The sequence below is a fragment of the Periplaneta americana genome, chromosome 6, assembly GCF_040183065.1.
Source record: "Periplaneta americana isolate PAMFEO1 chromosome 6, P.americana_PAMFEO1_priV1, whole genome shotgun sequence".
NCBI lineage: Eukaryota > Metazoa > Arthropoda > Insecta > Blattodea > Blattidae > Periplaneta > Periplaneta americana.
In genome coordinates this window covers 97,638,547-97,663,552 of record NC_091122.1, presented here as the reverse complement: position 1 = coordinate 97,663,552, position 25,006 = coordinate 97,638,547, and the positions used below count along the sequence as shown (strand labels likewise).

The following is a 25,006-nucleotide window of genomic DNA, read 5'->3' as shown; positions in this document are numbered from 1 at the left end:
AGCGGAATCAGATCAGCTTCCTAAAGCAATAAATTCCCTCTATCATCTATCAATACCCAGTATGGACATTACATTTAGAAGATTAAATGAAGTCACAATTGTATTGTCATAAACAACCTGTTATATTATCTTCAGTTCTTTTAAAAGGAAACAGGTGACTTGAATAGTAATCTATTGCAAGAAAGCTTCTTCCTCCTCACATGAAGACTTCAGTCAATGTATTATTTTAAATAATTGCATACTTTCTGTAAATATTATTTTCGGCATTTGATAATTATTGTTGGCACCTTGTTGCTTTTGTTACTTTAATTTCTCATTATGCAAAGTAGAAAGAGAAAGTATTGTGATGTGGCAAAAATCGATTTTGAGACTTTTCTCAGATATACACGTATTCAGCATTCCTAATGTTAGGGTGATTTTGGGCATGTGTCTGTGTACAGCAATTTTTCTTGAACTAGTGCACGGATTTTGCTAATATTAAGTATCTACGAGTCAGTTTATCTGGGGAATAATAAACATTCTATGTAATAATGTTATTAAAAAATTAATAGGCCTTTATTAAAAATCAAAAACAGACTGTGATGATCCATTCAAAGAATCAGCAGATGGTTTTACGAGGTGCATTTGAAAAGTTCGTGGCCTGACACATACGTGGCATTTAAAAGTGTCAACAGTGTAGGGTAACCATAATTTGGAAAGCTAAAATACAGACACATTAGTAACTTAATGTAATAATTGTTCGTGTTTAGCATGTGGGTTATTAGAATCAGTAGAACGGAGAAAAATTCTCTCCAGCACCAGGACTTGAGCCCGGTATTTCCAGCTTTACGTACTAGTGCTTTATCCACTAAGCCACACCGGATTCAAGTTCCGATGCCAGCTCGAATCCCTCTCATTTTTAAGTTTTACCTACTGTGTTCCCCTTTGTTGGCCTACCATTGTGTACCATGTCACAGTATGTGTGACAGTAGACACAATGTCCAACTACAAGTATAGAGGTGCACTCATTGCAAGTGACCAGGTGGCCAGAGTCCGACAGAACATGGCGCCATCTTGAATCACAAAGTGATTACTTACACTTTATCACATTACTATGATGTACAGAAGTACATATGGTGTTTCAGTGCAGTAATTCTGTGTTTCCCTATGGTGAAGAATCGGTAGAATGGAAAATAATTCTCTCTGGCACTGGGACTCGAACCCGGGTTTCCAGCTTTATGTACTGGCACATTATCCACTAAGTCACATTGGATTCAAGTTCCAATGCCAGTTCGAATCCTTCTCATTTTTAAGTTCTACCTACTGTGTTCCCCTTTGTTGGCCTACCCTCGTGTACCGTGTCACAGTATATGTGACAGTAGACACAATGTCCAACGACAGAGTGCACTCATTACAAGTGACTTAAGTGGCCGGAATCTGATGGAACATGGCACCGTCTTGAATCACCTGTATTATTTTAGTTTTGTTATTTTCCATTCCTCTTAATTTAAGATTTATTTATTTATTTTTTGTGTATTACCACAAACATTAATACTGTATGTAGGGCAACACCAGTAGTATAAAAACAGACACTTCGGTTTTAGTGAACCTTGGATATAGTGAACAAGATATGCTGGTCCACAGAGATTCACTGTACACTGGTCATAAAAGTTAAGAATATTTTCTTCGAAAGCTCTTCTTTCGTTTCACCTTCAGTGATAATATCGCCAATTTGTGTTAACTGTCTGATATATGAATTTATATTTTCTCCTGGAAATGAGTTTCATAATCTGTGATTGCAGTGTTTTGGTCTTTTATGTATATTAAAACCAAAGTGTACAAAACAGTTGCTGTTATTTTACATTTGTGCCTATGTAGCAGATGCCACCTCTTGAAGAATGTTGTTGTTGTTTTCTAATGCCAGGCATTTGACAATAAAGTCATTTGACCTCTTGCACTCCAATATTTTTCAAAGATATTATCATGACCAGCCAATGAAGCACAGATTTTGAGGTGTTCCGAATCCATTTCTTGGTTTGAGTTGCACAACGGGCAGTTAGGGGACTGATATATTCCAATTCTATGCAGGTGTTTAGCCAAACAATCATGGCCTGTTGCCAATCTAAATGCAGCTACAGACGATTTTCGTGGTAAATCGGGAATTAACTGTGGATTTTGATGCAGAGAGTTCCATTTTTTCCCTTGGGATTGAGTTATCAAATTTTGTTTGTTGAAGTCTAAGTATGTAGATTTAATAAATCTCTTCACAGAGTAATACGTAGATTTAGTAACAGGTCTGTAAGTAGCAGTGCTGCCCTTCTTTGCTAAAGCATCCGCATTCTCATTTCCCAGGATTCCACAATGGGATGGTATCCATTGGAATACAATTATTTTATTGAGTGATATTAATTGAGAGAGCATTTTAGTTATTTCTGCTGTTTGAGATGAAGGTGTGTGTTTAGAGACGATTGATAGAATAGCTGCTTTGGAGTCTGACAATATAACTGCATTCCTAAATTTATTGATGTGGCATAGAAGATTCCTGAGACATTCACTTATTGCAATGATTTCACCATCAAAACTTGTTGTTCCATATCCAAGAGATCTATAAAGTGAGAAGAGACAGCACGTAACACCTGCACCGGCACCTTGTTCTCTGGAGATCAAGGATCCGTTGGTGTATAAATGAAGCCAGTTTTGTGGAGGGTACCTAATATTAATTGTCTCTAAAGACAATTGTTTTAGTATTTCAGTGTTTACTTCTGATTTCAGTATTTCTTCTGTTAAATTTAGATTATATTCCATATTTAATAGAGTTAAAGGATTTGGTTTAATTTGTAAGTTTTCTTTTAAATGCGGGATATTGATTTTCTGTTTTAATTCTTGAACAATGGATATGAAACTTTTTTGAGTTTTCAATCTACAGAGAGGACTGTATGAATGCCAATTGTTTCCTGGTAATCTGATAAGTTTTTCATATTGAATCAGTGCTTTTTCTTCTATTGTCATTTTAATACTGTTAATATTAGTGAGGAATCTCATAGAATCTATTGGAGTTGTTTTGATTCCACCAGTAATGAGTCTGAGAGCTTGGTTTTGAACATATTCTATGTCGTTTATGAAAGATGAAGTAATTAAAATTTCTCCGCAGTATGTCAGCACTGACTGTATAAACATTTTGTATGTAGTGTTCAAAGTATTCCTAGAGCATCCCCATTTCTGTCCTGCTAGTCTTTTTAGAAGGAAGAATCTTTTACGAGCTTTTTCAGAAATGTATTTCAAATGGTTGCTCCATGTTAACTTACTATCGAAAATAACTCCAAGATATTTGGATTCATAAGTCCTAGGAAGGTGTTGGCCATTGTATTGGATATTGAATTCTCTTTCTTTTTTACCAAGTGAAAATATTTGGTAGTTACTTTTGCTTAAATTGAGTGTCATCAAATTTGATGTATTCCATTCATGTAGTTGATTTAGAGCTTTAAGAGCAGAATTTTGAATTTTGTCTTGAAGAATGTAGAAACTGATTATTGCTCTCCTTTCTGAGCCCAGGAATCAGAAAATACGGACATTTCGTCACTTTTTTACTTGTATGATAAGGGCATGGACATAGGTCTTACAATACAAACTATCTGTACAAAATACGGACGTATGGTGATCCTACAACAATGCCACTATTTTACATTAGCTCAAGCACGAAAGATCATAATTTTCTGTTGACTACATTTTGTGCAGTTTAATTTTGAAGCTAGTGCGCCAAACAGATTGAAAAAAAAAATGGAAAATATCGAGCTTCGTGCTGTCATTAAATATTTCGTAAAAAAGGGAATGAGTCCAACTGGGAGAATCTGCTCGAGAATTTTCGACTGTGAAAAGATGGGCGACACTATTTAAACATGGTCGAGATAGTGTAGAAGACGACCTCTGCAGTGGACATCCAGTAAGTGAAGAAATTGTAGAAAAAATCCACGATATGGTGTTGAATGACCGTCAACTGAAAGTGTAGCATGAGCAAGATTATGCGTATCTGAACTGAACGGGTGCACCACATAGTCTGTGCCTTGGGCATGTCCAAGGTCTCCACAAGGTGGGTTCCGCATTTGTTAACACTGGAATAAAAACACCTTCAATGTCAAATTTCGAGGGATTGTCTCACTCAATTGAAGAAAAATATGCCCGATTTTTGAGGTGGTTTCAAATTTCGAGGGATTTTCTGGCTTGATTCGAGAAAAATACACCCAATTTTTTTAGGCATTTTGTGACCACAGATGAAATCTGGATCCACTACTACATACCAGAGACAAAACAGCACTTGAAACAATGGAAGTACAGTGATTCTCTGCTTCAAATAAAGCTGTTCAATGAGCTGGGAAAGTCCTGGCGTCCATGTTCTAAGATTCTAAGGGGATGATCATGATTCACTGTCTAGGAAAAGGGAGAGCAATAACCGGAGGATATTATTCAAATGTCTCGCAGCAAATGAAAGGGAAAATTCGCGAGAAGAGACTGGTTATGGCCTAGAAAGAAATATTGTTTCATTACGACAAAGCACCTGCTGATACGTCTGCAATTGCTGTTGCCCAATTATACCAGCTACAGTACCAATTATTGCTGCAACCCCCCCTACTCACCAAATCTCACACCCTCAGACTTCTTTCTTTTCCCAAAGCTCAAAACTCACTTGGTTGGGAAGAAATTTTCGTCAAATGAAGAGGTTATCACAGCAGCAGAATGCTGTTTTGCAGACCTCGAATAATCTGTGTACAAGGAGAGTATAGCAGCATTGCAGCACTGATGGACTAAGTGTGTGAATCTCGGGGGGGGGGGGGGGGGTCGCCCTCTGTAACATAGTTGGTATAGCATTGGCCTTCTATGTTCGACATTGCGGGTTCGATCCCAGTCAAGGTCGATGGCATTTAAGTGTGTTTAAATGCGACAGGCTCATGTCTGTAGATTTACTGCCATGTAAAAGAACCCCTGCGGGACAAAATTTTGGTACACCAATGATGCTGATATAACCTGTGCAGTTGTGTCATTAAATAAATCATAATTTAAATTTTCTCAGGGGGGATTATGTTAAGAAATAAAGATTGTTTCAGAATAATGCTAGTTTAATTTCAATGTCAGGCTATGAACTTTTCAAACAACCCTCCTATTTGTCAACCCTGATCACATATATAACAGATTGCCCATCCTCATATTAAAAATGGTATTGTGTAGAAGAGAACAATCACCAGGATTGCCACTGTCGATTAGTAACGGCCGCTAGATGGAAGTACAGTTGCTCCATGCAATTTAAATGGGAGTTAAAAGTGAATTCTTCTACTGTCAGTAGATGGCAGCATAGTGAAATTGATAAAAGTTGTTGCCTTCAAAGCCCATAAGAGCGATCAATCTGTCATATGTGATCTGGGGTGTCAGATAGCATAAATTGACAGATGAAATTGTGCATTTGATATCAGGGAAAAAAACCGTTTTCTAAGAGCAATTAATTATATGCAGAGTTATTTATATTTTCTTTCGATTTTAAACAAGTTTCTCTCAACATCTTCAGCCCTATATGACTAGACAGGTAGTGAAGAGTCCCACTTTGTTAAAGAATTTATGCTCATTAGTTGTGAACTCTGCTTGTTATGCATGAGTGGAGCATAGAAGCCAGGTCTTATAAGAGTTGAATGACAGCATTTCAATGATATTTGTAGTTGAAAAAAATAAATTACGAATAATAATATTATTATTATTATTATTATTATTATTATTATTATTATTATTATTATTATTATCATTATTTGCACCTTTGTCATTCACTAAAGAGTTACGGCTATGTTGACATCATTGATGAAAAAACCAATCAGAACCATTCACCTCACGTTATTTCAGTGAGCAGAGCCGCTATCACTAATGTATTTTATTTATGTGTATTATTTTGTATTATGTTTTTGGGTAGTGATATTAATTCTATACTTTTTTATTTCAAGCCTCCTTTTATTTCCTTTGTATTTATTTGGGTTCCGGATAATGTGGAAGTGAACGAAGTTTGCCATAATCCTAGTTTGGTGTTAAAATATGGTATCTCATTTGAGATTTACTACTGTGGACGATATTCATCTACTTAGAACAGCTCAATATCGATAAATATTTAAGCCGAAGTACAAGAAGGCTCAGAAAAGAATTTTTCGTTGAGTTTCCTTGCTCTCTGGTTGAGGACGTCGAAGGAACACTTGCACCAATCCTTATGATACAGTAGCGTGCAAGTTAATCCGAACAATGTAATTACTTATGCAAAAACACTCAAACGGGATAAAAAAGGATCTAAGACATACCTCAGTAGTCTATGTGGCCTCCCTTGTTCCTAATAACAGCTCTGAGACGATTTGGCATGGATTCCACTAATTTCCCACAAATATTCATTTCTTCATCGCGAAACCATACACCAATGAGGGCAGAAATCATCTTCTCCTTTGTAGAACAATCCATTTTTTGCATTCTTCTTTTGCAAATTGACCACAAGTTCTCAATGGGGTTGATGTCGGGTGAGTTGCCTGGCCAAGGGAGTACCTGAATATTCTTCTTGTTGAAGAATTCTGTAGTTTTTCGAGACATATGGCATGGTGCCAGGTCTTGTTGGAACACACCTCTGCCATCCAGAAATGATTTTTGCAGCTGGGGTATGATTCATGTTTCCAATAAGTGAATATGTTTGTCAGAATTCATCATTCCCTTGATAGGTATTAATGCTCCAGGCCCTTCATGTGTAAAACAATCCCAAAACATTACTTTAGGGGGGTATTTGGATGCTTGTTGAAGATGAGCTGCTGTTACTTTTTCGGATCCTTTCCGTACGTAAGAAACACTGTGGCTTTGGACCTCGAAATGAGACTCATCAGAAAAAAGTACATTCTTCCAGTCATTCACTGTCCATTGTTGATGTAATTTTGCCCACATTAAGCGTTTTTTGCACATAACAGGGGTTAGCAGTTGCTTCTTAATAGGCTTACGAGCCCTTCGTCCAGCTTCCAAAAGTCTACGCTGCACTGTTGTGACGTGAATATTCGCCCCAGTGGTAGCCATTAACTCGCAGGTTAAGTCGACAGCAGTTAGTCTAGGATTTAATTTACTTTTCCTGACAATTAAACGATCATCTGCAGGTGAAGTCTTCCTTTTCCGGCCACAGTTTCCTTTTTTCTAGGGTGTGATGGATCCCATCTCCCTGTATCGTTTTATGATCGAATTAACAGTAGCCAAACCGATGTGACATTCTGCAGCAATTTGCCCCTGTGTCATAGAAGAATGCTCTGCTAATGTTATAATTTTAGACCGTTTTCGTGGAGTTGTATCCATTTGTGAAGACGACAGACTGTACACAGGATTGCAGTATTAAGTCTTCAACACAACTGAAATGCTTATAAGTACAAAACGACAGGCAAAATGTCACATGTTATAAAAAAAATAATGACGCCAGACCTTCAACAATGGAATTACACGTACTACAGATGTCAATTAAAGTGGTATGAGCAGCTGTGAGGCCAACAATGACAGAAAATGTAAAAATATGTCGTGTTCGGATTAATTTGCACGCTACTGTACTTTACGAAGTTTACAAACATGGACGTATGTCACTACTGGCATCAGCATGGTGTTAACTGTTTAGCTGATGACAAGAGTGCAAAAAACTCTCCAATAAGTCTGCATCTTTGTGTCTTTGAGATGATGATGATGATGATGATGATGATGAAGATGATGATGATTATGGTTGTTGTTGTTGTTGTTGTTACAGAAATGGCGAACAAGATGAAGTTCTTGAACAAAGAGTACAGTGGACCAGTTTATGGAGATAGACCGTATGTCCCTGCAGCAAAATGGACTTTGAATTAGTAAGTAAAGACTTGACTGTATCATAGGGAGCGATCAACAGACGAGTACACAGATATTTTTCTTCATCTTTCAGGTTTAACCAGCATTTACGAATGTTTTTAAATATATGAACAGGGTCAAACATTAATATTTTTTTAATTTACATGCTGTTGTTTCTGAACCTACTCAAATTCTGGTTCTCTCTGTTATTATCATTGATAATGCAGAGAGCCTTAAACCCAATATTTTGAACATGATTAATGAAATACCATATCCGACAATTTCATATAGTCGTTTCCCTAGTATAGCTTTCACAGGAATCAATCTCATTACTTTTCTGAAACTGCCAGATACTAAACTCAACACTGAAGTTTGAACAGATTTTGCTAATTCTTTTGTATTGTTTTCAGCATAACCTATAGTCTGGCTTCCATAATTTAAGCAACTTTTGTTGTGTATTTCATCAATTAGTAAAGAAACAATCTGTTCTTGTTTGTTCAAAATTTTTAATAAAGTTCACAAATAGTTATTATTGTATTGAGGAAATATTCATACCTGCTGAGAATTGTTGTAAATGTCTTTTAGATGGTAATATAAAATTATCTCTTAAGGCATTGTATGCAGCTGGAGAGTAACTGTAGAGCAGTTGCAGTAACAACAAAATATTGGTGTACAAGCAGAATAATGCCTATGAAAATATACTAAAAGATTCACTTGGTCTGTGATTAACTTTAAGCATCCTTATTAGCTACCTCTAAGTGACTGCATGCCTAACCTATACAATACTTAAAATCACCTACACAGTACTTAAAATCACCTATATATGTACGAACATGCACATACCTGGATATTAAGTTTTCTGAGACCACAGACTCAATGTTAGATCCACTAGTAAAATCATTAGATGACAATTCACGTCCATTTATATTACATGAACTACCATGTTTTCATTCACAACAATAATATTTAAACAACCATTTCTCTATTCATCATGTAAAGTTCACAATCAGTATTAAGGAGGTTGAAAAACACATTTATTAACCACTTTTGCATTACATTTTTCTAGATTCAACTTCTCTGACAAACAACTAACATAATATCAAAATCTAGAATAACATCAGAAGACAAAAAGTAGTTAACATTGTCTTCATATCTTTGCATAATCTTCTCATGTCGAGTATCAGGGTCAATTCGACTACAGCTTGCTTGAGAAAATAAATATCGTGGGTGGTTTTGAAAAATATGCAGAACTCCTCCTGCAACTAATTTTGGAAAAGACAGCTGCCTAGAATATTTATTTCCTGATGAATCCATAAAATCTTCAGAAGTTATTATTCGTGAAGGATCAAAATGTTCTGAACAGACACATGAGTATGTACTAGGAAACCAATCTTTTCTAGGGATAGCTCGAAGCCATGCACTGCAAAGACCTTCATCCTTCGGAAATGAAAAAGTACTCCTTGGTCTCTCTGTCATCAGATTAGTATCATAGTTGGATTTACAACCAGGCACGCAACAACACTGTGACATCTGAAATTGAAATATGTATATAATTATTATATACTTATTTACTTACTTACTGGCTTCTAAGGAACCCGGAGGTTTATTGCCGCCCTCACATAAGTCCGCCATTGGTCCCTATCCTGAGCAAGATTAATCCAGTCTCTACCATCATATCCCATCTCCCTCAAACTCATTTTAATATTAATTTCCCATCTACGTCTTGGTCTTCCCAAAGGTCTTTTTCCCTCCGGCCTCCCAACTAACACACTATATCCATTTCTGGATTCGCCCATACGTGCTACATGCCCTGCCCATCTCAAACGTCTGGATTTAATGTTCCTAATTATGCCAGGTGAAGAATACAATGCGTATAGTTCTGTATTGTGTAACTTTCTCCATTCTCCTGTAACTTCATCTCTCATAGCCCCAAATATTTTCCTAAGCACCTTATTCTCAAACACCCTTAACATATGTTCCTCTCTCAAAGTGAGAGTCCAAGTTTCATAACCATAAAGAACAACCGCTAATATAACTGTTTTATAAATTCTAACTTTCAGATTTTTTGACAGCAGACTGGATGATAAAAGCTTCTCAACCGAATAATAACAGGCATTTCCCATATTTATTCTGTGTTTAATTTCCTCCTGAGTATCATTTATATTTGTTACTGTTGTTCCCAGGTATTTGAATTTTTCCATCTCTTCAAGGGATAAATATCCAATTTTTATATTTCCATTTCGTACATTATTCTCGTCACGAGACATAATCATATACTTTGTCTTTTCGGGATTTACTTCCAAACCTATCTCTTTACTTGCTTCAAGTAAAATTCCCGTATTTTCCCTAATGGTTTCTGGATTTTCTCCTAACATATTCACATCATCCACATAGACAAGCAGTTGATGTAACCCATTCACTTCCAAACCCTCTCTGTTATCCTGGACTTTCCTAATGGCATACTCTAGAGCAAAGTTAAATAGTAAAGGTGATAGTGCATCTCCTTGCTTTAGCCCACAGTGAATTGGAAATGCATCTGACAGAAACTGACCTATACGGACTCTGCTGTATATTTCACTGAGACACATTTTAATTAATCGAACTAGTTTCTTGGGAATACCAAATTCAATAAGGATATAATATAAAACTTCTCTCTTAACTGAGTCATATGCCTTTTTGAAATCTAATTATTATATACATTAGCTAATTGTACTTACAATTTCTTTTTTATATTACATAGTCTGTATAGGCCAGTTTCTATCTGATGCTTTTCCAATTCATTACAGGCTAAAGCAAGGAGATGCACTATCACTTTACTTTTTAACTTTGCTCTGGAATATGCCATTAGAAAAGTTCCGAATAACAGACAGGGTTTGGAATTGAACGGGTTACATCAGCTTCTTGTCTATGCGGATGGCGTGAATATGTTAGGAGGAGAAAATTCACAAACGATTAGAGAAAACACTGAAATTTTACTTGAAACAAGTAAAGCAATAGGTTTGGAAGTAAATCCCGAAAAGACAAAGTATATGATTATGTCTCGTGACCAGAATATTGTACGAAATGGAAACATAAAAATTGGAGATTTATCCTTCGAAGAGGTGGAAAAATTCAAGTATCTTGGAGGAACAGTAACAAATATAAATGACTCTCGGGTGGAAATTAAACGCAGAATAAATATGGGAAATGCCTGTTATTATTCAGTTGAGAAGCTTTTGTCGTCTAGTCTGCTGTCAAAAAATCTGAAAGTTGGAATTTATAAAACAGTTATCTTACCGGTTGTTCTGTATGGTTGTGAAACTTTGACTCCCACTTTGAGAGAGGAACAGAGATTAAGGGTTTTTGAGAATAATGTTCTTAGGAAAATATTTGGAGCTAAGAGGGATGAAGTTACAGGAGAATGGAGAAAGTTACACAATGCAGAACTGCTTGCATTGTATTCTTCATTTGACGTAATTAGGAACATTAAATTCAGACGTTTGAGATGAACAGGGTATGTAGCACATATGAGCCAATCCAGAAATGCATATAGAGTGTTAGTTGGGAGACCAGAGGGAAAAAGACCTTTGGAGAGGCTGAGAGATAGATGAGAGGATAATATCAAAATAGATTTGAGGGAGGTGGGATATGATGATAGAGACTGGATTAATCTTGCACAAGATAGGGACCTATGGCGGGCTTATATGAGGGCAGCAATGAACCTGCAGGTTCCTTAAAAGCCATTTGTAAGTAAGTAATAATAATAATTAATTACTATTAAACCTATCATCATTCAGCACTAATAAGCATATACATGAAGATTAAATTTAGGTATTAATTTAATTTCAACGATAATTACGATGTCAGGTGGTAATGAAGTGCTAAAAGTCTTCTTTAAATGAATATTACTATAACTCAGATTTCACTCCTGCCCTGAAAATAATAGCAGTTTGTTTATGCTATAACAAAAGTTACAAGTTTATCATTTAAGAAACAAGAAAAGGAAACCTTTACCTTATCACAATGCAGTTCTGTTCCAGAAATTGCTATGAAATGGCAATCAGTAAGCACAATTTACTACTTATTGCAATATGAGATGGAGGCAAGCATAGGCAAAGTGATCTTCTGAGCATGCCAATGCGACAACATACATCTGCGAATGTGAAACCCATTCACCCCCAACATTCTGCTGCAAGTGCTCAGAGCATGTACATAAATACCAACACACAACCAGTTAATATTAGAGGAAAAAAATTTGCTCTGGCACCAGGGATCGAACCCAGGTCCTTGGTTCTACATACCAAGCACTCTCACCATTGAACTACGCTGAAGTTCAATCCACAGCACCGGATCGAACTTAATATAAAATGTCAGCATGCATGTCCAATTGGAGTCAGGCCACAAAGGGAAAAAAACTCGAGGAGAGGAGTTCGATCCGGTGCTGTGGATTGAACTTCGGTGTAGCTCAATGGTGAGAGCACTTAGTACGTAGAACCAAGGACCTGGGGTTCGATCCTGATGCCAGAGCGAATTTTTCTTCTCTAATATTGTTAACATAACAGATGTATTTTGTAGGACCAAAAAATAATAATCTTTACACAACTAGTTGTCACACCAATTATTGCTACTGGCACATTGACATTACTTCGCCCACTTTTGCCTCACTACTGAAGATGTCTACCGTAGTTGTAGATGAAATGGCTGGATCCATCATCTTCAGTAGACAACGGTCTCTCAGCACAAAGAATTCTTATTTTATTGATACCAAACGTGAAAGCCTCCATTCTAAGATAAATCAGGTAGCCATTAAAGCATATGTTACACAAACAATTTGTGCCTTGGTGGCAGGACTAACTGCTGGATTGCCAAACTTACGTCTTTCACTGCTAGTATATAATTATAGAGATCTATGAGTGTGTTCATTTTCTGTTATCTTAATACATCATAGGAATATATATCCTGTTTTACAGTGTACTCCCATCTTTTGTTAGCCATTATTTTTCTCTACAAAATCACTTTGATTACATCATGTATGTGAGTGTTTGAGTATGTAAGAGACTGCATCCTCCTTGCTGTAGTCTCTTGATACACAATTTTGTTATCCCAGAGAGTTGTCCGTGTTGTGTGTGTATGTGTGCTCTCACGCACAAATGATTATCAACCAGTCAGTCATTGTGTTGGTTATGGAAGCTTAACTAACATGGTTCATTTTTCTTTCCAGCCACTTGGAGAACTACATGGACCCACTGTACCCCCGTATTCACTCCTCATCTGAAGATTGGGTGACTTTGAACTTAGATGAGGCTGCACGTTATTTGCCTCAGACAGAAGAATCTGTGCAGATGGCTTGTGTGTACATGAAGCGTAAAGTGCTGCAGAATCCAAAGGAGGCAGTGAAGCAATGGAGTCGCCTGAAACTCTTTCAAGCAGAGATTGTCGATGGTAAAATACACTGAATGTTCTAATGATTCACATAACATAGCTTTACTAAACATTTTTTTAAGAATAAAAGAACTTCATTGTTTGGTACACCCTGTTAACACTTGTATAATCACTGATTAACAATAGTTTCTTTATTGTGTTAATATTATAAAAATACCTGTGCACTGGTATATTCCTGTTATTGTAGTAGAATGGCATCTGAGCCTCTTTCTTTTTATTTACACTCAAAGACTACAGTCTTTTATTGGAGAAATTATTAATATATTGTCATTATTTCAAGTGACTGTAGTACATCATGTGTCAACATTTCCAGTGACATCATCTGATATTTTGTCTTCATTAGTCAGGATGTACCGATAAATCTCTGGAGAAGTTATAACATAAGGAAGCATCATTAATAGTAGCCTTTTATGTGCTGGTGAGAGACATAATGGCCTTTAAAAAGAGTGCCCATTTATACATATACCTTGTTCCCTTAATTGCATTAGTCACAACATTACAGTTGCAGATTATGTTTCCATGGAGATTAGGTTTTTAAATACAATACCATATTTGTCAGTGTATAAGACGCATCCCAAATCAAGTTTCCCGGGATAGAGATATGAAATTGAAAGATAAAAATATGATGGTGATGATATGATATTAGATCAACATGCTGGAACAAGTGCGCATGTCACACATGAAGGGTTTGCGGTAAAAATTATGAATGTCACATTTCTGTTAAGAATTAGATAATGATCTAATAGAAAATAAAGGAAAGGATTACTGTATTCATGGTGGTAATTCTCCTTTTCATAAGAACAACACTAAATTTCGTAGTGATCCATTGAATTAGATAATGACATCAACCTTAATATAATTGTGACATTCATCGTTTTTCCTGCAAACCCTTCACATGTTTAGTATGCATAAGGTCCACCAAATGGTTCTGTGTGTGTGTTTGTGTGTGCATGTGTGAAGTATTCTTCTAATACGATGTTTATGTTTTTTAAATGGAAAGATGCCCATTGACATTGTGGAAATAAAAGTAAATTGCATTAGAATTACAATGGCATTTTTGCATGATTTTGGTGCCCATGGTTAAAGAAATATCATCATTTTGATGTTTGAAACAGAGTGTTGTCTGCTCCATTTGACAGTCATTCTCGTACTAGATAGATTAGGTCTACTTCTTACCTCAGCCATATGTTTACATTATGTTTTGTTTAAAATGATGGCCATTAGCTAAATATAAGCCTCCAATCCTTCACTCAAAGATTATTGCACATGATGTTACATTTCAGAAGAAATTTCAGCACAGGCTGCTCGAATATGGCCTTTCATGGCTTTTGGTGTAGTTGGTATGTCCCCACAGAAAAAAAATCCAATGTTGTCAAAACTGGGGAACGGGCCAGCCAGGTTACAGGTCCTCTTTGCCAATTCAACGAGCTTGAAATATCCGAGTGAGATGAGCTGTACTACATCTTATACATCTAGTACTAAGTCCACTGAGTTAGCTCTATGGTAGCGTTTCTGCCTTCAGACTAGCTGGCCCGGATTCGATTCCTAGCAGAGTCAGATATTTTCGTGTAAAGGCACATGTCACTGTTGATAGTGATTCGTCTGTCAGACGTGGACGTTAAGTCTGTCAGCCTTCTTGGCGCTATTCCACAGGAGTAGGCTATGTGCCAGCTCTGGGTTTCCCTTTCTCCCTCATCTGCATACGAAGTAATAAATGTTGGTCATGGTTTTCTGCACATCACATTATCCACCATCAGCTAACTCCGTTTCAATAAAGGTGCTAAGGCAGTTGACACATGAACTGAAAGAGCAACATGTTTATCCTGTTAGGAACCTATGTGTTGCTATGAAGAGAATGTTATGACTTTCTAATGAGATTTATGACGAGAGATGAAACTTGGGTTCACTATTAGCAAGTTCATCGCCGTGGAGTAATGGTTAGCTTGCCTGACTATGTAACGAGTTCGAATCCTGGTTGGAAGAAGTTACCTGGTTGAGGTTTCTTCCGGGATTTTCCCTCAACCCATTAAGTGCAAATGCTGGGTAACTTTCGGTGCTGGACCCTGGACTCATTTTGCCGGCATTATCACCTGCAAATTATTCAGATGCTAGATAACAACAGCAGTCGATAAAGCATCGTAAAATAACCCACTGAAAACTATTAGCAATCATAAGTGAAGAGAGCAAGAAGCAAGGAGTGAGATCATTCATCTGCACTTACGAAAGGTTTGTTAATTTTTGGAGCATCACTCTTTCAAAACAGTGTTATGAGGATAATACTCGGATGTCCTAAAAAACCGTGTGCAGCCCCTAGGCAGCTTGAAATAACGTCAAATCTTGAATATTGATGACTTGTGGCAGCACAACAATGTACGATCTCATATACACATTCTGCAGTTGCAAGGTTTGTTCCCACAAGCAATTCAAAATGCATTACAAACTAACACCAATACATCTTTCAATGCATGCGCCAGTTGAGTATGTTCTCAGAACCAGCTCGGGATTTTACGTTGTTGAAATGTTTCTGTTCTTTCACAGCCTTCTGAATTTCTTCTCACATTAAAATTATATTCATCTTTCGAACTTAATTTGTCATAAACTGTATCACTATCATCTTCCAAATCACTCATAATTGACTATTTTTTTATTTTAACCTGTCCATTCTCAGAGCGTTTTAACCTTAATCTCAGATTAAACCATCTGCATTTGCATGCACAATATAGAATTCCCAGTTGCTGTTCGTAATCAGGAACAAATTTCACTTGTTCGGAATGAGTTTCAAAGCACGTTGGAATAGGAAGCTGTGAGTTCAGGACAGGTTCTGAATCAAGTCACGCTGGAATGCACCCTGAGCTACTGCTCGTAAGCAGGCAATTCAGAATCGATTCTGAACCATGATGGAACAAAGCTAAAGAATTCCACTTCCAGTGTTTTCCACATCTACTGTATGCACTACCGTGACAATTGAAGTTTAGTTGTGAAGGGCATAAAAAATATTAGAATTTTAGAGCTGCAAACATTGTATAGAACATTGACTCAAGTAACAAAACGAAATTCATCAAGCAAGTGAAAACAAAAGAATAATTTCAAATTATTTTCATAGGGAGTACGACTCCTCAGCCCCTTTTCCAGCAGCCATCACTGCTAACCAAGTGATGACCACTGAGAGAGATAATGGGTGAAAAGTTCTTCCAGTTGAAGTACAGGAGCCAGTGCATGAGTTGTACATGCAACAAATGGAATTCATGCCTAGAGGAATTCGAGTATTGGTTGAGCACTGAAAAACTTGTATTTATGCAGAAAAATGAAATAGTTTATGGAATTTGCAATAGTAAGGGTAGTGGTGATGGCAGCAGCAGTGGTGGTGATTTTTATGGAAGTAATGGCAATGCTAATGAGGGTCATAATGATAAAAATAAGTAATTAAGTTTCTTGTTATAGAACCTTCGAGTTGTTTTAGAGGAAGATATGTATGCTTAATACAGGTGCGCCTGTGCTGTTTGCTGGTGGACCAGTGTGGGCCCTAGCCTGGTGTCCTGTTCCGCTGCAACAGGCCATCTACCGTGATGCAGAGGTCGATCAGTACCTGGCACTGAGCTGTCATGCTGGCATGGAGAACACATATCTCAGCGGGCATCAGTATGCACAGCCTGGACTCATCCAGATCTGGAACTTTGGTCATCTAGATAACCTCAAGTGAGTTTCAGGTCTTCTGCACTGAAGTTAGAAGATGCAAAACTGTGTTGCACAAGGGTATGCCAACAATTTCAGACAACATTCTTACTCATGTGAAACTGAAATGTAGCAATGTCATTTTTCATGCATAGTTGCTTTGGTTTGTAGTTTGAATGTGTTGAACATTAATTGTGGTAGCAGAGATTCAGTTGAGACCCTTATTCATTAGTGCAATCATTTGATTAATTTCCTTGATTTCTTGCCATACCCAATTTAGGCCTTTCTTTTAACCAGTTCAATTTTGTTTTCGTCGAGCACAAAAAATGTATGCATTTTTTCTCAATATTGTCTCCTTTCTCAGTAATATATATCAACTATTTAATTTTCCTGACTCAAATAGCCCCATGCTACTATCCATACCCATTTCATAACTAGCTGCTACATTTGAAGAATTTCAAGGAACTCCTAATATTTTTTACAAAATTTGGCTCTTATTCTATCAATATGTTATAATTAGGAGAAGTAATTTCCCTATATTTCTATACTATAAAGTATCTTCGATTCACTTATCGCTCTAAGTGTATCTTTCAAGTTTTTGTTACCAATATTTGGCCATTTCTTTAAACATCAGTTCCTGAGAGTGGTGCAACCATATACAGATTTCCAAAATCACAGAAGGAAATGCCATCATGCTTGAATTTATGTAAGTTACAATAATTATGACGAACAAAAATAAGGCACGTAGGTAAGGAAATCTACACATAACTTCTAACACTTGCCCCTAATATTGCTAAATGTGTGAACAGTCTTAACTAGAAAAATTATTTTCACATGGATAATTATTCATCTAATGATTTATTACTAACGACCAGTGACAAAATTTGGAAAGATGCATATGCGTGGATGCGCGAATTTTTCCCATTGCTGGTAAAGAAATGTTTTCACGGGAACTACCTTCATCTTTAGGTGAGCAAAAAAAAGGAAGGGACGAGAAAGGCTTGCTGTTCATTGGGATTGTTACAAATGATTAAATCCACTTGACTGACCTATTTAAAAACGATCTCAAAGAGCAGAGAACCCTTTTCACCTTTTCCTTTTTTTTGTTTACCTGATGAAGGAGAAAAATATGACACTTCTGAATAATAGTCATTGTTTTGTACTTCATTCAGAATTATATAAGAATATTGTTAAAAAATGAAACATTCAATAATATGTTTAGATCAAATAGTTGAAATTACATTTTTAACCTCGTATATATACACCTCTCTTTCATAGTTACATTTATTTTTTTATTTATTTAATCCAGTGTTCTGGAGTACTGATACATTTGTCATTAGTCTACAGACTTTCCAATACAATTGTCCATTCGTTTCATTTTGGAACTTCTGAAGTGTACTACATTCCTTAAAGTGATTCTAATTCATGATGATGTTGCCATTACCGCATAGCTTACGGTACAGTGAGTCGATTAGGCTATATTCAGGCGATGGAGGTGTTCTGCCAAACTGTCATGTCCTGTTGCTGGGTAAATTGTCGCTACAGTTTCACTTCTAGGCACTCCTGGTACAAAATTATTGTTTATCGATTAATCAACTTCTTTCCTTCGCGTTATTGTTGTAGTTGGTCTGATCATTCGGTTTTAACATTACATTTGTTACTTATAAAAAGAATAGGTGAAAATGTTGATGATATGAGAACTATGGAAATGTTGACTTGATAAAACATTTTATCTCCTACTTTATTTAATGGTAAACTTTAGAAAAGAAGTTATGTTGTCTCGTCATGGAGTAGTATGCTGACTCTGTATGCTGGTTTGAGATTTGAGCTATTCAAATACTTCTCTCTCTTCCCTTCACAAAGTAAATATTTGCTTTTGAAAGTACATAGAATAAAGAATGGCATTAACAAATGTATGACATTGCAGTTAAGTTTTGCGTTTATAGTCATAGTCAGATGTTTACCATATTTGTCATTAGATTCAAGTTTCGAAAATTCAAACCCAACTGGGAAAATTTTTTTTAAGAGCAGTGAAATTTCTTAGCATTTATTTCTTCAGTCTTGTGTTACAGATTTTCAGAACTCTACTCCTGAATAAGAAGGCTTGTCCTCTAATTTGCCACCCATTTCTTAACTACAATAACATTCTTATAATACTGGGCCACTAAAAGAGCTTTTGTGAAGGTTGACAAGTTCTAGATTGTCTTACTGCAGAGTTTTGTTTACATAATCATCAAAGGAGCAGCGTTGTTTTGTATTGTATTTATTAACAGTCCATGGTATTCATACATTGCTTTACAACTAGAATATGGAATAAGTCAAAAAACTTAATACTGCCCGTGTCTCACGTCCTGAACCGAGAGCTCCCTAGTGCTCATAACCACACCTCTTAGGTCTGCTCAGACTTGCATGGCAGCTGCAGCGAGTGGCACGGCAGCATATTACATGTGCTGAAAACATTATCCTATGCCATTGCAGGGGTCTTTACTGTTTATAATACTGGATACTCTAACCGTTGTTACCACTATCGCTATTATCTCTGATGGCGATGTAAGTACAAACTAGGCCACTCTTCGTTCAGCCTGGACAATTGCTGAATTGCCATAGAGCAGCATTTCTCAAAATATGTTCCCGGGTTCCGTGAGCCCTATATGATTTTAAATTTTATTTTATACTTTTTTTTACTTGGTTATTTAATGACATTGTATCAACTACTAGGTTATTTTGCATCGATGGGATTGATGATAGCGAAATCGTATTTGGCGAGATGAGGTCGGGGATTCGCCAAAGATTACATGACATTCACCTTACGGTTGGGGAAAACCTCGGGGAAAAAAATCGACCCAGGTAATCAGCCCAAGAGGGAATCGAAGCTGCGCCCGAGTGCAACTCTGGATCGTTAGGCAAGCGCCGTAGCCGACTGGGCTGCTACGGTGGCTATTTTATACTTAGTAGATACTATAAAAATATATAAATGTTACGAAAAGTTTAATCAATAATAACCTGAAACCACCGATGATAATAATAATAATAATAATAATAATAATAATAATAATAATAATAATAATAATAATAATAATAATAATAATCCAAGAATATGAGTAATAATAATATTCCAAGAATATGAGTAATAATAATATTCCAGTAATATGCGTAATAACAATATGTTTAGGCGTAATGAACATCTAAAACGGAAAATACCCATAATACTTATCACTTTCATCACTGGATTCTCTGCGTATGTGTCCACTAAAACAAAATACCGAAAAGACAAAATGCAGAAGTATAGCATAAATGAGACTACAACTTTCCGCCATAAAACCAGATTGCAGGCTTAATAAGCAAATACATCCGTCCCACTGAACAGAATTATTGAGATACTAGCTCTCACTTTTCTGTTAACTATTAAATACTAATAAAATATTACAAGGATTCCACAGTTACACTTTAGATTAAAAGGGGTTTCGCGGTGGAAAAATGTTTGAGGAACACTGCCAAAGAGAAAGGAGTTTACGGATGTGTACACGTGACAACCGTAATCGCCATTAGGTCTGTAATCTCAAGTAGAGACTGTAGTCTACAACTGGTATTAGTGTTTAGTTACAGGAATTGATAACTAAGACATAATTTGTTTTGTGAGGGGACAGCCTATACATTCGCTTGTCCATGGCTGATCTTGCTCCATAGCTGGCAACAGGAATCCTGAAAAGGCCGATGTGTTGAATGTAGGGTAGTAGGCACATGCGGTACCCAGGACCTCCCACTCACCCTCCTCTGCATCTCGCCCCGCAAAGAAACAGCTCAGCAAGTGAGGCACGGGCAGTACTATTATAAAGTCTTAATTTATAGTCACAATATATACAATATAAAATATATACAGACGAGATTTACAATATAGTCTACTAGTACAACACATAGTTTTAGTATCAATTTCATGAAGTGTTATTGAATGTCATGAATTCACCTACTGAATAGAAGGCGTGAGAAGTTAGATACTTCTTTAATTTGGCCCTTCTTATATTTTGAGTTTCATTTTTTATATCAATAGGAAGGCTATTAAAAATTTTTACTGCCATATAACGCACTCCTTTTTATAGCACAATAGACTTGCCGATGGGGTGTGAAAGTCATTTTTTGACGTGTATTTGTGCTATGAACTGTTGAATTAATTGCAAAGTTTTCACGATTACATATGAGGAAGATTATTAATGAAAAGATATACTGACAAGCCATGGGCATTATTTGTAGTTTTTTTAAATAGTCCTACACGATTCTCTAGATTTGGCACCTACTATTATTCTAATTACTCTTTTTTATAATAGAAACATACTGTTACTATCTGTGGAATTTCCCCAGAATATTATTTCAAAACTCATTACCGAGTGGAAGTATGCAAAGTATATTGTTTTTAAGGTATTGATATTTACTATCTTTTGCATAGATCTAATAGCAAAACAAGCTGAATTTAGTTTGGGGGTAATTTCTTTAATATGATTTTTCCAGTTTAACACATTATCGATTTTTAAGCCAAGAAATTTGGTTGTTGTTGTTTCTAATAGGGATCTATTGTTAATTATTGCGCTAGAAATTTGCGAGGTTGAATTTGGACAGGATTTAAATTGAATTATGTTAGTTTTGCTTGCAATTTAATACCAATTTATTGACTGAAAACCAGTCACATATTTTGAAGAGAATTTCCTCTGTTGAAGATTGGAATCTATTGGAGTTATTGGCTGTAATTACTATACTCAGGGCTGGGCAAAATACTGACATCAAAGTATTTCAAATACAAATATGTTGTTGTTTTCTAATGCCAGGCGTTTGACAATAAAGTCATTTGACCTCTTGCACTCCAATATTTTTCAAAGATATTATCATGACCAGCCACTGAAGCACAGATTTTGAGGTGTTCCGAATCCATTTCTTGTCAAATACAAATATAAAATACTTCAAAGATAGTATTTGAAATACAAATACAAAATACTTTTAAAAAATCAACCAAAATACATTTGTCTTTCAAATACTCGATGCAATATATAACGAAATAAGAATATTACTGAAAATATAAAATATTATATTAATGTTAAAAGTATTTTTATCTATAAGTTTTATATAAACACTGTAACTGAACATTCTTCCTTTTCCCAGTCAGCAATGAAATTATGCTACATCTGAATAATTACTGCTCCCTTTCAAAACAAGTTTCTCAAAAAGTTCATCAGATGAGGATGCCTTTGCTGGTGAATGGATAAATCTTGAAAAACAGAACAGTCTTTCTACAGGCACAGAGGAACACAAACTTGTATTATACTTTATAAAAGCTTGTTTCACTGTTGGGTAATTCTCTGGAGTGCACAGGGTTGTCCCTTTGCCATTGAAGAATTGTATGAGCTCATACTCTCCAGTAGACAAGTTCTTTTCTTTTCGCTTTTCAAAGTCTGGTGTACTTGAGTTGAAAACATAAAAATTGTTTTTATCATCTTCATCATCTGAACTGACCAAAAGTGTAGCAGAGAACTGCTCAGCTGATTTCACACACATATTCTGTATCCTTTTCTCATCACTTGGTGAGGCAGTGTCAGGTAGCTATCCATCTTAAATGATGGGTGGAAGCATGCTGCCAGAATAGCTCAATTTGCTTCTGGAGTCAGAGCAAACATCGCTTTAAATCTTGATGAAAGCAAACTTATTAGGATTGGAGTTGCTTGCAATAGATGGCGTAGTTTACTAGATAACAGAATATGTAATCTGTTTTTGAAGGAAATTAATGTGGGCAAAAACTGGCTATAATAGCACATCTTCTCATTTTGCATTAAATCAAGGGCTACAGCATTGGATTTCAGAACTGCACAATATTCTTCAAGGACTGAAACTCAACCCCTTTGAAGGTTGGCAATCCCAGTTTTTCACATAAACTGTTTATATCATGTTTGAATTACAATATTTGAGAGATTGAGTCATAAAGAGAATTCCATCAAGTTGGGCAAGGAAACTTTAATGAATATTTCAAGACTTCTGATATAATGTCTGAGGATTTGGGTCTCCTAGACACATTGCATAATGCTGAACATTTAGCAAGTGTTGGGTGATGGATCATTGATGCTGTTGGAGATTTCTTTATGGCAATAAGGAAATCAGTTGTGGCAAGAAAACTAAGTGTATGGCTAGCACAACTGAAATGGATAGGCAAATAAGACAAAAGTTCATTCTTTAAAGCCAAATCCAAAACTTGAAAGACAAGAAGAAGAAGAAGAAGAAGAAGAAAGTATTTTGAGTATTTGAAATACAAAATACATCAATTTTATGTATTTAAATACAAAATACTTTCGAAAATCCTTACAAATTACAAAATACAAATGTATTTCAAATACTGCCCAGCCCTGACTATACTTGTGTCATCTGCAAATAATATGGGATGACCTACATCTTTTATTAGGGGGGCAAGATCATTTATAAACACTAGAAAAAGTAGGGGACCTAATATTGATCCTTGAGGAATTCCATTATTAATAGTTCCCCATGTCGAGGCAGATTTCATAGTTGTATTGATTTCAAATTTCTGTTTCCTATCAATGAGATATGAGTGAAACCATTGGTGTGCAACATCTTTAATTCCATAATAATCTAATTTATCTAGCAGCATTTTATGATTTATACAGTCAAATGCTTTGGATAAATCACAGAAAATCCTTCGAACTTGTAATTTTTTATTAACTGCCTCCAGAATTTTGTCGGTTATTTTCTGTGCCTTTATTTTTCCTACATCCAAATTGTTCTGGGACTAAAATGTTGTATCTTTCTAGATGATGATATAATATTTTATACATTACTTTTTCAAAGATTTTGGAGAAGACTGGTAGAAGTGATATGGGTCTGTAATTTTCTGGAGACGTTGCATTGTATGGGGCAGAAACATGTGTCTAAGTCAGATCACTAAAAATACACAAAACAAGGCTAGGCAATTATGAAGTTTCCAACATTTACACATTGTGTAGATTGGTGATATTTTGCTGCTTTAAGGAAACCTTGCAGAATCCTCTCCATAGTGTTCTTACTGTTGTCATCTTCACCTGCCATCCTATTGTTGGGGTTGATAAATTCCATTTTAAATATTTTCCCACATTAAGAAAGAAATTTGACTCTTCCACATTAGCATAGTCCAGAAATATCCAAGTAACAGTGATATCCAACCATCTAGCCATATTTTGTAATGTACAATATATGATGATAAGTATTTTGTATGTGTTGGATTCTAATTAGAAATTTGTGTAGCAGATGGTCTTATTCACCTTTTCTCCAATTTCAGGTCTTGCTCCATCCCAGAAATGGTGCTAGGGATTGCACACGAGTATGGTGTAGTTTGGTGCATGGAGTGGTGTCCATCTGGCTGCTATGACATGCCAAATGTCGACATACCAGACAACAGATTAAGGCGGTTAGGACTGCTGGCTGCAGCATGTTCTGATGGAACCATACGCATATTCTCTGTTTGCTTCCCAACAGAGCTTGCAAATGAAGTGGCTGACAGGTGAGCCAGATGGGTTAGGGAATACAGCAATTGAAGTTTTATACAACAATACAAAACTAAAACTATAGACACAACATTTTTAAATGCAAATGAAACAGCTAGAAGAGTAAGGCAAGGATGGGCGTAACGTTTAACATTATCAAGTCACTCAGAATATAATCTATAAAGAGAACAACAAAAGTCTAAAGAAACAGAGAAGCTAAGGCCAGTCTCATGGTCTAGTGGTCAGAACTTCTGGCTACAGTTCAAGTGGCCCCAGGTTCGATTCTTAGTTACAGCACAGGAATTTTTCCTGGTATTAGAATTGGGGGAGTACCTTGTGGTACAAGGTGTGCAAATATGTGTTGAGTATTATTGATTATTCCTATGTTCATCCATGGTCTAGAATTTAGGTTAAATTTAGATTTAAGACCTCTTCTGGCGCCACATAATCATCATCATCATCATCATCTTATCATATCATTGGGGGTACTGTAACTCCACCTTTCAGGCACCTCAACCTGAAAAGTGAGTTACACCTAAGGCACTGCCAGGAGAGAAGACAAGAAATGT

General features: G+C 36.2%; 1 protein-coding gene across 6 annotated transcripts in view; it reads left to right on the top strand.

Annotated features, from left to right (window-relative positions):
* LOC138701528 (putative uncharacterized protein DDB_G0282133) overlaps positions 1 to 25,006 on the top strand; it is a 210,261-nt gene that overhangs the window by 148,972 nt on the left and 36,283 nt on the right. For all 6 annotated transcript variants that reach the window (XM_069828522.1, XM_069828525.1, XM_069828521.1 and 3 more), the window contains 4 exons: positions 7,757 to 7,853; positions 13,034 to 13,254; positions 16,740 to 16,950; positions 24,233 to 24,454. In XM_069828522.1, coding sequence (XP_069684623.1) covers positions 7,757 to 7,853; positions 13,034 to 13,254; positions 16,740 to 16,950; positions 24,233 to 24,454 — 751 coding nt within the window. The remainder of the gene's footprint in view (positions 1 to 7,756; positions 7,854 to 13,033; positions 13,255 to 16,739; positions 16,951 to 24,232; positions 24,455 to 25,006) is intronic.